Source organism: Neodiprion virginianus, chromosome 5 (genome assembly GCF_021901495.1).
Source record: "Neodiprion virginianus isolate iyNeoVirg1 chromosome 5, iyNeoVirg1.1, whole genome shotgun sequence".
Taxonomy (NCBI): domain Eukaryota; kingdom Metazoa; phylum Arthropoda; class Insecta; order Hymenoptera; family Diprionidae; genus Neodiprion; species Neodiprion virginianus.
This window is the reverse complement of record NC_060881.1, coordinates 34,659,643-34,675,671: the sequence shown is the minus strand read 5'-3', so window position 1 is coordinate 34,675,671 and position 16,029 is coordinate 34,659,643. Positions and strand designations below refer to the sequence as shown.

The 16,029-nt window shown below is 39.5% G+C and overlaps 2 protein-coding genes across 3 annotated transcripts; both read left to right on the top strand.

Annotated features, from left to right (window-relative positions):
- Positions 1-622: 622 nt before the first annotated feature.
- LOC124304990 (uncharacterized) lies at positions 623-3,341 on the top strand. The gene is made up of 2 exons (XM_046763884.1): positions 623-879; positions 2,131-3,341. Exons 1-2 carry the CDS (start codon positions 877-879, stop codon positions 2,587-2,589), a joined length of 462 nt encoding a protein of 153 aa, XP_046619840.1. The 5' UTR covers positions 623-876; the 3' UTR covers positions 2,590-3,341.
- Positions 3,342-8,750: 5,409 nt separating this feature from the next.
- Positions 8,751-15,671, top strand: LOC124306268 (synaptojanin-1). 2 transcript variants are annotated; one of them, XM_046766777.1, is made up of 8 exons: positions 8,751-8,924; positions 10,536-10,893; positions 11,049-11,213; positions 11,286-11,346; positions 11,419-12,343; positions 12,432-13,003; positions 13,134-13,308; positions 13,403-15,671. In XM_046766777.1, exons 1-8 carry the CDS (start codon positions 8,798-8,800, stop codon positions 14,416-14,418), a joined length of 3,399 nt encoding a protein of 1,132 aa, XP_046622733.1. In that variant the 5' UTR covers positions 8,751-8,797; the 3' UTR covers positions 14,419-15,671. The 2 variants fall into 2 exon arrangements, with proteins under 2 accessions (XP_046622733.1, XP_046622732.1); XM_046766776.1 differs by having other exon boundaries at positions 11,286-12,343.
- The last annotated feature ends 358 nt before the right edge of the window (positions 15,672-16,029 follow it).

The window sequence follows — 16,029 nt, the reverse complement described above, 5'->3', positions numbered from 1 at the left end:
AGTTGCTGTGCGAAACGAAGTGGAAGCGAATGATGATAAAGTAAAACAGAACAAAACAACCAGACGTTATTTCACACGCAATTGACGCGGGTAAAACCGGAAATGTTGATAGGAAGAATGTATTTGTGTAATGTATATAACGTATACATTATACACCATTGCGATCCCTACCTTGAGAAAGGTGATTGCTGTTTTATTAATGCGAATGGTTTAAACGTGTAATCGTGTGATGCAGCAATAAACTGCACGAGAATCAGTATCTGTGATTAATATTATAATCGGTGTTTTTTTACGCGTCTTGACGGTAGAACCTGAGAAAGCCTCAAATATTGAGACTGTTATAATGTACGCAGGATGGTTTCTTAGTTTAGTTTATTCGTAATCTTCGTGATATACTCCCGCTCCATCAATATACCGATTGCGTAATCATTGGGTATGATACGTAGTACACAATATTGATGATCATGGTTTATTATATCCTAAGAACATAAGCATGCACACGCAGAGAGATAAAGAGAGAGAAATAGAGAGAGGAGAACCAGATTCTGTGATGCGAGGAATGTATCAGGTATATTAGTAAACAGTTTTGAAGCTCGATAGTAATTATGAGCATACATTTGTGGTGGGGGAAACAGGCTCGTATTGTGCTTTCGTCACGGATCTTTTAAGAATTTTGGAGGAAGTTGCGACAAAGTTCCCCGTGCCGTGAAAGGTTAGGTGGCATAGCTTATGGGAATCTCGCGACGGTGGGAGAATCCTGTCGGTGGACAATTCATACATATATATTCCCAGTCGAACCGTTCACCACAGGCAGAACGTTTCAACCGCCGTACACAGCACATCTCTCCCTGAAACGTTATTGTTAACACCGTGAATATGGTAAGTCATTTTACACAATCTAATTGCTTTTCTGATAGCAAATGACAGGACAAGCGAAGCATATTGCCTAACACGCGAAAATAATGAATCTATGAAATTTCCTATACCTCGCTAATCAAGCCGCACAGCTAGTTTAATCTTATTGAACACATTGCAGTAGTCATTTATTAATCGTACGAACACAAAACAAGTGACACATTTTTATGTTCACATTTGATAATGGAATGATCATTGATGTGTTTAAAACATATGGGTCGTAGAATCTAAATCGAAAGTTATAAGAAGTGAGAAGACTATGCCATTGATAATGAAAACAAATAAAAAAAACGTCCTTGTCAAGGAATAGAAAAAAATCTGAGAACATTCGAATAACAGATGTTAGAATATCGTGAGAATTTGAGAAAAGGTGTTACGATTGGAACGTTCAAAATGATCAACCTTTGGTGTTTCTAATCTTATTTCATTGTTTTTGGGCTTGTCTTTTTGACTGCCCAGTATCTTAAAAATTCTCAGGAACACGTACACGAAATTTTACATGATATAACCCGCAAATACAAACGTTGACGAATATCTGTTGTACCTTATTTACACAAACCTATTTTCGTCGAGCCATTTGTGAAATTTTATTCAAGGAGTCTCTATAGAGATCTGTATATTAAACAAAATACGGCCAAAATCATTAAAATCGAATGAAAACACTAGGACATAATCATTTTTAGTAATGTTTTTCCGTATCGTAGCTCACAGAAATCAAAACTCTTTTTTCAAGTTCCGACCTTTTGAGAGGGGCCCTTCTCAGAATTGTGAAATATATATTTATTTAAAATCAAATTAACTTTTAATGTAATCTGAACGTCGATGCGAGAAAAACTACAATCACTTAATATACTTACATCAGACATAACTAAAAATTAATTCGGGAAAAAACACGGCCTTCGAAATCAATTCATATCCAGGGAAGAATAGTAATCATTTTTATCGTTCTCATTATAAAACCGTTTCTCAAATTGTTACTACCAAATTAGCTTGTGCTATTGGAATTTACTCAGATTAGTTTTGGATTAAATGATGAGGATGTTGTTTCCTTCGTGTTCACCATCATGACAAATGACTCTGCTGGAGATTTTTCAAGCTATTTTTCCTCATCTCCTATCTTCAGCATCAAACGGTAGTGCCCGTTTATCCTGAATTCCATAGGAGAGTCGCGTACATAGAACACAAAGTTTAACGGATGTTAATTTTTAATTACAGATTAAGTACGCCGTCCTTTTCTCCATGTGCATCGTCATGGGACAATCCCAGCGGCCTTTTTACGCCGGAGGCCGGCCGTACCCAGAGGTACTGCCCAGGTTTCAGAACAATGAAACCAGCACGACGAGTTCGACCACGTCGACCACATCAACCCTAGCTGACGTTACCCTGGTTAACCGAGTCGGAGAAAATACAGGATCAACCACCGTTGTTCCTGTGGACAACGCACCGACAAAATCGAATCCCGCGTCACCAGCATCGTCCTCGACGCAGAACCCCCTACTCCAGGCTCTTGGATTTGGGGAAACTGCGAAGAAAGTCGAGAGCTGGCCAGCGGAGCTGCAACCCTTCTGGTGGGTGAACCGACAGCAAATCGCTGAGCACCTCAACCCGGTCAATGGTCAGCAAAACGTCGTCCAACCCGGAGTCGCATCGCGTGGATCCTTTTTCAGCGGATAACTGTGATCGCGCTTTTGAATCTGCGAAATTGACTATGAAATTTCACGACGCGAATATTTTTTCTTCGTTTTTTTACTCTACCTCTCTATTTTCGGCTGACTCGTAGTCCCAGAACTCTTCGTGTTTCAGGGGCTGTGAGAATTGGCAAACAGTGCTACCGCGTAGCGGGAAGAGTGTGATACAGACTGATAGACCGCCAGTGAATTGTATGGAAAAAAGCGCGGGTGCGCGTGATGCTCGCGATAACTACCCAGTTTCACCATTCCTATTTTTCTCTTCGAATTCTTATCCTAACACAGTTGGTACTGTTGTTAACCTTGGACACTAGAATGACCATTTTGTTGTAAACATTTAACGCACCGCTTGGTCAAACTTATTTCTTTGGTGCGTTGCCTGTTTGTACGAAAATGAATGTCGTGAATTATTAGTGATACTCCCGATACATAAAAATCGGTATTGAGATTCCTTTATTGTTTCACTTGTTTCCATCGCCTGATTTTACAAAGAGTGAATAAGTCAGAGCATTTCATCTTACGTATGACCAAATTGAGTTGAAGCAATGAAATTTTTAATTCTGTTAACTGCCAGTGGTATCAACTCATCACGGTATTAATTCATTGCGTTCAAGAATAAGGATTTAGTTTATGATAAATTTAGTGATTTTTACTACATTCGTTTACTGTACTGATAATAGCAGTTAGCAACTAGTAAATGTATGCAAATAAATCTCGAAAAATTCTTGTCAAAACTTATTCCACTGTACCAACTATTTATGATGTTATGACATTAAACAGCATTGGCATCAGGTCTATGAAACACTATCATGTTGGATATGAAAACCTCTTTTGAGAATAATGATAATTTTTGGATGAATAACATGCATGCCTCCCGTGTGCATGTGCAATTTGTTACATAGACTTCTATTGGATAAGACTACGAAAAGACGAACAATACTTACATAGAGACTAATTTCCATCCAATCGTTTACAGATAACACCAAATTTTTTCCACTTTTTAACTCTAACTTTTGGTTGATTAATACTACCGACAAGGAAATTTTTTCGTTTCTTACTGTCACTTTTGATACGCTGCTCGCATCCCAATCCTCTCGCAAATCTACGTCGATATGGTGCATCAAAGAATTGATTCCAGCATTCTTCAAGATCGCCGAAAGTTTCGTCAAAAATACGAAAAGGTTAGACTTACTTTTTTTTCGTAATTTTCGGAGCAAAAATTTTTCCTCTCAGAATCTATTTGTACGACCCTCATTAAACTGATTCGTCCCTCAGGAACGAAACGTAGACATCAAAGAGAGCAAAGGACCAGCAGCATGGAAATTACCGAGGATTGCAAGAAAGGCATTTGAAATAGCGTAGGACCAACAACTGAGAAAATAAAAGGACTATATGGGGAAATTTAATTATTCATTGCTTTGCTTACAGGTTACAGTGAATGGTAACAATATAATATTACACATATGTGCTAGAACTTGATTATACTTACAAACTACGAAAATAAATATTTTATATAACATTTTTCCTATTCGGCTGGAAGTAATGTATATTACACTTCGTTTTCGTCATATTCTCATTGTCTTTTACTTATATATTACTTGGCAACTTGTTGAACGACTATACACTGACACTCGAACACTTGTACTAGCATTAAGGTATATTGAATAAACTATAACTGAATTGAAATTTTCCACCTATGAATTCGTTATTTTCCTCACCCTTCGTTCTGAAAACCCCACAAATTTGATGTTTATTCGGAGTAACTCTTGGAATTGGATTGATCGTAATCGATTCCTCTCGCAAAATTACGTCGGAATAGTCCACGAAAGAATTTAATCCAGCACTTTTCAAAATCACGAAAATTTTCGCCAAAAATGCAAAGAGGTTAGCCTAACTTTTTTTTCATTTTTGGAGCCGAATATTTTTGGTCTCAGATTCGATTTGTCTGACCCTTTCCTGACTAATTGAACCTCCAGGAACTCAGAAAACGCAGCGAAAACAGCGTGGGATCAACAGGAGAGAAATTACGAAGGAAAAAGCACCTGATGAAAAATGTCGAAAACACAGGTTCTCGTTTTTCGGCTCTAACTTTTGACGCATTGTTCGCAGCGTATTGGGACTGCGCCCAATCGATTTCTCTCGTAAAATTACGTCTGAATAGTGTCAGAAAGAATTTATTCCAGCTCTTTTCAGAATCGCTCAAATTTTCGCCAAAAATGCAAAGGGGTTAGCCTTACTTTTTTTTCATTTTTCGACCAAAAAATTTTTGCTCTCAGATTCGATTCGTACGCCTCTTTTCTGACTAATTGGACGCCCAGGAACTCAGAAAACGCAGCGAAAAGAACGTGGGATCAACAGGAGAGAAATTACGAAGGAAAAAGCACCTGCTGAAGAATGTCGAAAACACAGGTTCTCGTTTTTCGGCTCTAACTTTTGACGCATTGTTCGCAGCGTATTGGGACTGCGCCCAATCGATTTCTCTCGCAAAATTACGTCGGAATAGTGTCAGAAAGAATTTATTCCAGCACTTTTCAGAATCGCTCAAATTTTCGCCAAAAATGCAAAGGGGTTAGCCTTACTTTTTTTTCATTTTTCGACCAAAAAATTTTTGCTCTCAGATTCGATTTGTATGACCCTTTCCTGACTAATTGGACCTCCAGGAACTCAGAAAACGCAGCGAAAACAGCGTGGGATCAACAGGAGAGAAATTACGAAGGAAAAAGCACCTGCTGAAGAATGTCGAAAACACAGGTTCTCGTTTTTCGGCTCTAACTGTTGACGCATTGTTCGCAGCGTATTGGGACTGCGCCCAATCGATTTCTCTCGCAAAATTACGTCGGAATAGTGTCAGAAAGAATTTATTCCAGCACTTTTCAGAATCGCTCAAATTTTCGCCAAAAATGCAAAGGGGTTAGCCTTACTTTTTTTTCATTTTTCGACCAAAAAATTTTTGCTCTCAGATTCGATTTGTATGACCCTTTCCTGACTAATTGGACCTCCAGGAACTCAGAAAACGCAGCGAAAACAGCGTGGGATCAACAGGAGAGAAATTACGAAGGAAAAAGCACCTGCTGAAGAATGTCGAAAACACAGGTTCTCGTTTTTCGGCTCTAACTGTTGACGCATTGTTCGCAGCGTATTGGGACTGCGCCCAATCGATTTCTCTCGCAAAATTACGTCGGAATAGTGTCAGAAAGAATTTATTCCAGCACTTTTCAGAATCGCTCAAATTTTCGCCAAAAATGCAAAGGGGTTAGCCTTACTTTTTTTTCATTTTTCGACCAAAAAATTTTTGCTCTCAGATTCGATTTGTATGACCCTTTCCTGACTAATTGGACCTCCAGGAACTCAGAAAACGCAGCGAAAACAGCGTGGGATCAACAGGAGAGAAATTACGAAGGAAAAAGCACCTGCTGAAGAATGTCGAAAACACAGGTTCTCGTTTTTCGGCTCTAACTGTTGACGCATTGTTCGCAGCGTATTGGGACTGCGCCCAATCGATTTCTCTCGCAAAATTACGTCGGAATAGTGTCAGAAAGAATTTATTCCAGCACTTTTCAGAATCGCTCAAATTTTCGCCAAAAATGCAAAGGGCCTTACTTTTTTTTCATTTTTCGACCAAAAAATTTTTGCTCTCAGATTCGATTTGTATGACCCTTTCCTGACTAATTGGACCTCCAGGAACTCAGAAAACGCAGCGAAAACAGCGTGGGATCAACAGGAGAGAAATTACGAAGGAAAAAGCACCTGCTGAAGAATGTCGAAAACACAGGTTCTCGTTTTTCGGCTCTAACTGTTGACGCATTGTTCGCAGCGTATTGGGACTGCGCCCAATCGATTTCTCTCGCAAAATTACGTCGGAATAGTGTCAGAAAGAATTTATTCCAGCACTTTTCAGAATCACTCAAATTTTCGCCAAAAATGCAAAGGGGTTTGATGGTTTTATTAAGAACTTTCCCATAGCCATGTTGGGAAATAACAAGAAAAGTATACAAAGTTAAGCTATGTACAGAGTCTCAAATCCAAAAACTTAGCCTCGTTCGTTATTTAGAGTAAAGAGGAGCACAGAATAGAGACAGAGAACTACAACGACATAGACAGGAGTAGAAATATACAGATAGAAGGATACAAAAATTGGAAGAGTGAAAGACGGCAAAGACAGTGTTAGAAAAAAATAGAATAAAGTAGAAACATAGAAACGTGGGAAGCAGGAAGTAGAGAAATCTAGATGAAGAATCACCATCAAGAACGAGTCTCTTCTGTCCAGAAGAGATACTGATAGAGTACACGTTTAAGACAGCAAGCGTCGAGATAGAGCTGAGTTCGGTTGGTAAGGTAGCCTGGTAGCAAGACAACGGAGTCCGAGATCTGCGAATCGAGCCAGGTTTCAGTCACAGCTAGTAGCGGCCGAAAAGACGAGAGAGGCAGTGGAGATAGCTAGCCTTTACCTTTACGGGTTAGCCTTACCTTTCAGGTGATTTTTGAAGTAGAAATTTTTTTGTTTCAGAATCGATTTGTACGACCCGTTTTAGACTATTTGGATCCTCAAGAACGCGAACAAGACATGACAAAGAGCGTAGGACGTAGGTACAACTGAGGAAATGCGAAGAAAACACACAGAAATGAATTTGTTCACGTACTTTAATTCAGGTCATATAAAACAATGAAATGTTTTACATATATTATCCTGAGCAGGTACATTGCACCTGTGTGCAGGCTGGAGCCTAATGTATATATACAAACTATATTAATTACCATTTTATATACTACTTTCCATATGATGCTTAAGGTAATATGTATTGTACTACTTTACCCTAATATAATAGTCAGACTTCTTATGGAATGTTCAATTATTCTCCTGCATTTTTATTTACGCACTTTAGTATTATTTAACAGCTTGTTCACGTACTATACACTGACACTGGAACACTTGTACTAGGACTAAGTATATACCAAAACTGAGGTAAAACGAAACTTGGTAGCTATGAATTCGTTATTTTTCTTCCCCATATTTTTGACAACCTGATGCAAATTTCTTGTTTTTCGGCCATTTCTTCTCATCCGTTGTTTGCAGCGAGTCGAGACTGTGCGCGATGGATTTCTCTCGCAAAATTACGTCGATATAGGGTCTGAATAAATCGATTCCCATATTTTGCAAAATCCACTAAGAATAGACTTAAAAAATCCGAAGGGGTTCCTTCTTTTTCTTTTGATTTACAGAGTCAAAATCAATTGGTCTGAGAATCGATTCAAACCACCCTACCTCAACTAATTGGATCCTGTGGAACGTAGAAAAGACATGAAAAAGAGCGTAGGATCAACAGCAGAGAAATTATAAGTCAATCAATTGATTTCGGCCTTATTAAAAACTGATATATTTTTTGAAAAAATCCAAAGAGGTATTTATACGAATACGAATTTTCTATTGCGATTTCGTAGAATCCGTGTCATTTCTTCATTTCACCGTCAAACGAAAATGTATTGGAGTGTTTTTGTTCAGAATTATGTATAAAATGGGGCTATTGAGTGTTTTCTTTTTTGTGTTTGGGATACGTGGAGCTCGATATTTTAAGATATATACGTCAACGTCGACACCCACCGGAGCACCCCCTCAACACGTTGAACTTCTGCTAGATTCCTTAATATACGAAACGTAGTAACGATCCTACCTGTTGTCTCTACAGACTGTACGGACTGCACTATATGTAATACAGCGTCCACTCATAGGAAGAAGTAAGAAGACAGACGCGCCACCTGGTTCCAAGTACAAAAGTAAAGTATTTCGAGTATCAACTATCGAATTATCGACGTAAAACCTAACCTGACCCAATCTGAACCAACCTGATCTAAACCGCGTAGCGCCCCGAGGAGGCGTTTTAAAATCATACATATGTATATCGTCTTGAATTTCTGCTGTGAAGGATAAGTAATAATCTACTGTACTTGGTGGAGTCAATCGTAGAAGTGACGAGCCAGGCGAAGGGGCCTGGAATAGACCCGGAGAGTCATCCTGCAGACGATTCTGTCAGCTGTCAATTTAGCCGTGGTGTGCCGTACAAAACAACCGAGGTACAAGAAAGTACGTATACAGTGTGCGTGTGTATGCATATATATATATATATATATATATACACAGCACAAATTTGAAAACGGCCATAAAGATAGAATAAAAACACAAACACCCTCCCAAAAAAATGGCTATGGGCAAGGGATTTCGGATTTACGAGAAGTTAAAACCACCAAGTCCTCACTCTCTTCTACTTGAGCAAAGAAACCGCAAGGATACCGTCCTCTTCGAATCCCAAGCAGTGGCAGTCTTGTGTGAGTATGCTAACAATAAGCCCCCTTCTCCTAATTTTTCTATAACGAAAAATTGACACGAAGCAAAACAGCCTTACAAACTATCGAAAATGTTTGCCTTATCTGTAATTGTGTCGTAATGTAAATTGACAGTTTCACGAAAATATACCACCCGGTGATCGATGATGGTTTTTATTTCTATACCAAAGTAAAATTAAATAGAGAGGAAAAGACTACCATACAAGTATGAATCGGGATGACGATCGTGTTGAAGTTCGTAACGTTATCGTAACAATTCATGCTGAGGAAAAACCATTATTTCACAATTTTGGAACCATTTGAAATTCAACAAACCGTAATGAAACAAAACATACTCATATTTTGCAATCTCAGTTCCTTCAAAACCATTTTAATGATAAAAAAATAGTGGTTTTTCCCAATGTTTCGTTACGATAACGTTACTAACTTTGACCTCGTGGATGACCTGCTTCTGAGAATTGAAAAAATGCTCATGATTGGCAATATGGCGGGTTCATGCGAGTCGTTTCAGAAGATAAAGGTTCTGACCGTTCTAACATACTGCTCCGAATTACCCTTGGTTGATGACTCATTCTATCGAATTGACAGCGAATTAACGTTGAAATTGGAATCAAGACTGCTGCTTCGTTCGTATGATCCACCAGTTACGAATTCCGTTAACGCGCTGCGAGCGGTCAAACATTTTACCGCGTTTTAGACCGAATCGAGAATTTCCGAAAAAATACAGAAACAATTATCAATTTCATTTAGGCAGAAAACGTCTTTGTACATAATATAAATTCTAAACTGAAAAACGACAGGGTTCACAATGGTTTCTCGATGCCAAAACCTGTGGAACTAATATTTTCAAAGATACTGAAAATGAGAGTTAAAAGTAACCCATGATTCCGTATAATTTCAAACAAAGGTCATTTTTTGCCGAAACCGAATAGACAACTTTTAACACGTTTTCTGACATATTAATCAGCTTTAACATTTAAAAATCCTCCCTGGGTGCTAAATGCACAATTGCCATTGTAAATTGGTTTATAGCTTTCCAGATGAAAAAATTCATTATAGCCTCACTATTCTTGGCAATGCCTATGGAAACATGATATGTGGAATTTAAATACTCACTTGCAGAGATTCAAATTCACATCACCAAATAGTAGAGCGCAGTTTTCTGATCCAGATAAGATATTTATTTTGGACGCTTGAATCAATAAAAATGCAAATTATCTTTAACCATCCAAATATGAAACCCTTTATTTCACACGTGAAGTATATCTTTTAGCAATAATGACAATTTGATGATATATTTTTGTGGGAATAGCTCAGAATTTTCAACACTTCTTATCTTGAGAAATATACGACGCTTTCTCAATTACATTTTCTGCAGTAGCTAAAACATATAAATGAATTGGCATCATTGGTAAAAACAATGTTCCTTATCGGTAAACTAGATAAGATTCCGGACCAGGAGTTGAGAAATACTGAATCGCAATAACACACATTCACTGATAATTACTGTAAATTTAGAACGACACATACAAAGAATTTAGTCAAGTTTAAGGTCACTCTACTGAAAAATTTCTTTGTTCCTATTTTCAACAGCTGCCCAAGAGACAGAGTCGCTCAAGTCTCAGTACGTTAAACTGTTGGATGCCTATGGGTGCCTGGGTGTGCTGCAACTGAATGCCGGGGAGAGTACTTTGCTCTATCTAGTTCTTGTTACGGGCTGCTTCTCTGTGGGAAAAGTTGGAGAGTCAGAGATATTTCGCGTTACGCAGACGCATTTTGTACCACTGCACTATGTCCAAGGTAACGAAGACAGGATTTCAGAGGTCAGAAAAGTCCTCAACTCCGGCACATTTTACTTCTCATGGAGTGCTGGCCAGCAAGAAGCCCTGGACATAACACTCAGTGCCCAGAAGCGCTACAAGTCCAGCATTACAGACAATAGATTCTTTTGGTACGCCCATTATACCTCAGCTAATTGATTGCTACCCTCTTTGTTCTGTTTCCTTAGACTCTTTACAATTCTCGACTAAAAATAGAGGCACATTATTCTTATATCGGTCCACTCTTATCGCTTCATAGAAATGATTGAACGATAATCTTTCGCAGGAATCGAATGCTGCATATCCACCTACTCAGATTTGGAGTCAACACTGGTCAATGGTTGCTAAAAGCAATGTGCGGGAGCGTTGAAATTCGCACTGTATATGTAGGGCATCGGCAAGCCCGCGCTGTTGTTGTGTCCAGATTGAGCTGCGAGCGTGCAGGAACAAGGTTTGCAAATATATCTAGGATCTATAATTACGACAAGTTTCCAACTGTTTGTTCATAATTGTGCAATTTCAGGTTCAATGTGCGAGGCAGTAACGATGATGGACACGTGGCAAACTTTGTGGAGACGGAGCAGGTGATATACTTAGATAACGAAGTGACTTCTTATGTTCAAACACGTGGCTCCGTTCCACTTTTCTGGGAGCAGCCTGGGGTGCAAGTCGGTTCTCATAAGGTGAAGATATCTCGTGGATTTGAGGCCTCGGCACCGGCATTCGAGCGACATTTGTCGATGATAAAGGAGCGTTATGGACAGCAGGTTATCGTAAATCTACTGGGATCTAGTCTGATCGGTAGCAAAGAGGGTGAGGCGATGCTGAGTAACCTGTTTCAGCGCCATCACAGTGTCTCAAAACACCGCGCGGACGTTCCTCACATTCTGTTCGATTACCATCAAGAATGCCGCGGAGGAAACACCAAGAATTTGTCCAAGCTGAAGTCAAAGGTCGAGAAGTACCTCAAATCTTATTCCCTCTTCTACGCCGTTGGCACTGAAGTTGTAAAGGAGCAACGAGGTACAATCCGCACTAACTGCCTCGATTGTTTGGACAGGACAAATTGTGTACAGACGTTCTTTGCCATGGAAATACTCAGCGTCCAATTGGGCCTCTTGAAGCTTATGGAAAAACAGCAGATGGTATCAAGATTTGAGGAAGTATTTCGGCAGATGTGGATAAACAATGGAAATGAAGTTAGCAAAATATACGCTGGCACGGGCGCCATTCAGGGTAGTTCAAAACTCATGGATGGAGCACGATCCGCTGCAAGGACGATACAGAATAATCTGTTGGACTCCAGCAAGCAGGAAGCCATTGATATTCTACTCCTCGGTTCAACTCTGAACACTGAACTCGCCGATAGAGCTCGCCTTTTACTTCCGTCCAATATGCTTCATGCCCCTCCTAGTGTACTCCGAGAAATGTGCAAAAGGTACAACGAATACGTTGTTTCCATGAATCTGCGTGTCGGTGTTGGAACGTATAACGTCAACGGAGGCAAACACTTTCGCAGTGTTGTTTACAAGGATGTTTCTTTAGCTGACTGGCTTCTGGATCCAGTCCGCAAGTCACCTTGTGAGTAGTTTTTTTTGTACTGAAAGTATTGTATATAATTCAACAATTTCTGTAAACTGGTAATAACTTCATGTGAATGATTTTCTAGCTCTAGTAAGTGTGAAGCACGACAATGTTCCTGTGGATATATTCGCGATAGGGTTTGAAGAAATCGTTGATTTGAATGCTAGTAATATCATGGCAGCAAGCTCGGAAAACGCGAAAGCATGGGCTGAAGAATTGCAGAAAGTTTTATCTCGGGACAACGAATACGTTCTTGTAACGTTCCAACAGCTGGTTGGGGTCTGTCTCTACCTCTTCATTCGGCCCGAACATGCACCTTACTTGAGAGACGTTGCTGTCGATTGTGTGAAAACTGGACTCGGTGGAGCGACGGGTAACAAAGGCGCCGCAGCCATAAGATGCGTTCTTTATTCGACATCTCTCTGCTTCGTATGCGCACATTTTGCCGCTGGTCAATCTCAGATAAGCGAACGGAACGCCGACTATGCTGAAATAACGCGAAAAATCACGTTCCCCATGGGGAGAACCCTCAATACTCACGACTATGTATTCTGGTGTGGTGATTTCAACTACAGAGTCGACATGGATAAGGATGAAATGAAGGAAATGATCAAAAAGAATGAATTCGATCAGATTTTGCAGTGTGACCAATTAAAAGTAAGTTTATTTTTGTCATGCGATGCACCCCTTTTCCAAGGACCCCGATTTGTCTCATATTGAGCATACTTATGAATAGTATTACACGTTTGCGACATACCATGTTCATTTTTTTCTTCTACCACCTCAGAATCAACAGGAGGAAGGTAACGTTTTCAAAAACTTTTTGGAGGGTCCAATCACCTTTCCTCCTACCTACAAATATGATCTTTTCTCCGACGACTACGATACAAGTGAGAAATGTCGACAGCCTGCTTGGACAGATAGAGTGTTGTGGAAAAGGCGGAAACAGGTTCCCGATATTGGTAAGTTGAAAAAATAAATCTATGCTCACATTTTTCTAAAAAGTAGAGTAACTACATGTACAAAAATGATCGAAAACTTACAATTATTTGCCAGATTCACCAGCAGACTGGAATCCTGGACGCCTTGTTCACTATGGCAGGGCGGAATTGAAGCAAAGCGATCACAGACCTGTGGTAGCAATAATCGACATAGACGTTCATCAAGTTAACATAGAGAAACGGGAACGTGTATTCGAAGAAGTAATCCAAGACCTGGGCCCCCCTGACGGCACAGTAATAGTAAAAGCTGTAGATGACGGCAGTGAGGAAATGGACAGTGTATTTGATGACAGTTTCATGATGGCATTGCTGCAGGACTTTTCACACATAGGTGAAGTTATTTTAGTCAGGTTTGTCGAGGACACAATTTGGGTTACTTTTAGGGACGGCCAGTGCGCCCTGGCTGCTGTCAACAAGGGAACAACCCAAGTATGCGGTCAGACATTGACACTGTCTCTAAAGTCACCCAACTGGGTGAGGCTCATACAAAAAGAGATCGAAATATGCAGCAATACCACTGTACCTTACTGCATGGACGATACTCCTATCGATAGTCCAGTCCACCAGTTCGAAGGGCTCAATTTAACTGAGCGAAAAAATATGCCGGAGCGTTACAGTCCCAATGAGGTAATTCCTCCGCCCAGACCGGCGCCCCCCGGTCGCCCTATTCAACCTGGCCAAAGCCCAACTGTGGGAAGGCGCCAGGCACCCCGTGCCGGTGTTTACAGCGTTGTGCCTAATCAGTTCCCGTCATCTCGCGGCCAGCCTTGTAACCTGGAGTCATCTGAACCTGAAAGACAATCACCGGAGTCTGCGATTTACGAGGAAATTCAAGATAATACGCCGAGCTATCCGATTCCCAGCAGGCCTCCGCCACCCTTACCGCGTATCGAAAGTCCTGAAGATTTCGCAAACAGCGCTGCGGCCTCTCTGCCGCCTCCGCTTCCGCAAAGGCAAGCGGCTCATCCACCTCCGCAGCATCCGCCGCCAAACTTGCCAATGAATATGCCACCTCCTGTTCCTGCAAGAACGACAGGAGGACCGCCAATTCCAGCGCGGAATCCTCATTAGGTGTGAATTGTTATGTAACTGTTTGTAAACAATATTTTTCAGCCAGTGGTTGCTATTTATTGATCATTGATTATTTTTCGATGATGAAGATAGAGACTGCGCTATTGAAGGCCTATTCGTGGTAAGATCGTTGGAATCATTCGTGACCGGATGTTCGAGTCGCTCGAATTTTCGAACGGACATTAGTGTAAATATTTAAGTAAGGGAGCAGGTGATCCCTTGCTTCAATATAATAAAGCATTCACACGGGAAGATATACATATAAAAACCATGCTCCACTGTGTGAATTTTATTTGATTCCAGCATCTCAGATTGCAGCTATGAAAACTGTACAGCAATGCAGATCGTGTATGGCTTAATTATAATTTTGTATCTTAATTTTTCTCCGTTATTATTTATAAAATTAACTTTATCTATTCACTCTGCCTTCTTTTTTACAGAAGTGAATTTCCTAAACACCTGTATACATAACTATATCTTGCCCAATTAATGCTCCAAAAATAGAGCTGAAGCCTCAAAGTCTTGAAACAATTGTTGCTCGCGTTAGCTATAGATCAAGACCTCAGTATTATTTCTGTGATGGTAATCTGTTCTTATATCGCCTATAATATGAACAAGATGAATAATGGTACTCAATCTTATTGGGTTTATACGAACACGCTAATAATTAGTATATTAGCTACGTTGAATGAGGACAAATTTGAATTTTGAACTATTTATTAAGACTTGACGATGTTTCAACGAGTCGTTGATTTGCTATAACTTGTTGTTCTAAAAGTACAACAGAATACATACATTGTATTATTAGGAATGTAAAAAAAATTGTAATGATCAAATTGAACAAAAATCACTACTAGTTATTGAACACGAACGTAATATTGTATATCTTGGAAGCAGTTCGATGTTCACATATAAATAATTTCACTACACATGCAATATAGGTACATATATGATAATACAGATACGAATATATATATTATTATTGTTAACTGCTGATCGTTGTACGTCTCTCTTTGTTGTGCTTACCAAATTATTATTGTATATTAGTACATATAATGAGCTAAAATAATAAACCTGTCAATGTTACTTGTTAGACACCTAGAGATGATTACTACATTAGCGTTAAAGAGATTGTTGAACTGACAGTGAGTATTATTATATTTATTTTGCATCAAAACGAGTTATAGTTATGTTATGTAGTAGAAATATATGTACACGGTGATTATAAATAAAATGTACATGTTCAAAGTGAATTATTTTTTACGGCTATCTGAATCTGTGGATCAAATAATGAAATATTAAATGCATTTATTCTTTAATTACTGAAACACCGCAGTCGGCTTCAACGGACGACGCTACTTGATTTGGTTTCCATTAGCTGAATTGTTATCAGTCTATCAGTACAGTCCATGAAGGCCGTGCATACCAATTTTTCACTTGCCTTCGCCCTAATAACGAGTTAGGCCGAATACTCCTGAATTATCTCTTTCATTTGCTTTATCTTCACGTCGAAGTAAACAAAATACGATCGTTCGATTTTTTCATTTCAAATAACTTGATATCATTGTCCAGAACAATACGATATGCATGAGTACGCTGTTATTTATTCCA

Bases quoted from the DNA above. Each gene is read 5' to 3' on its own strand.
- LOC124306268 (XM_046766776.1), top strand. From the start codon at position 8,798: ATGGCTATGGGCAAGGGATTTCGGATTTACGAGAAGTTAAAACCACCA. The intron at 8,925-10,535 runs GTGAGTATGCTA...TATTTTCAACAG, and splicing joins CCAAGCAGTGGCAGTCTTGT to CTGCCCAAGAGACAGAGTCG. The intron at 13,004-13,133 runs GTAAGTTTATTT...CTACCACCTCAG, and splicing joins TGCAGTGTGACCAATTAAAA to AATCAACAGGAGGAAGGTAA.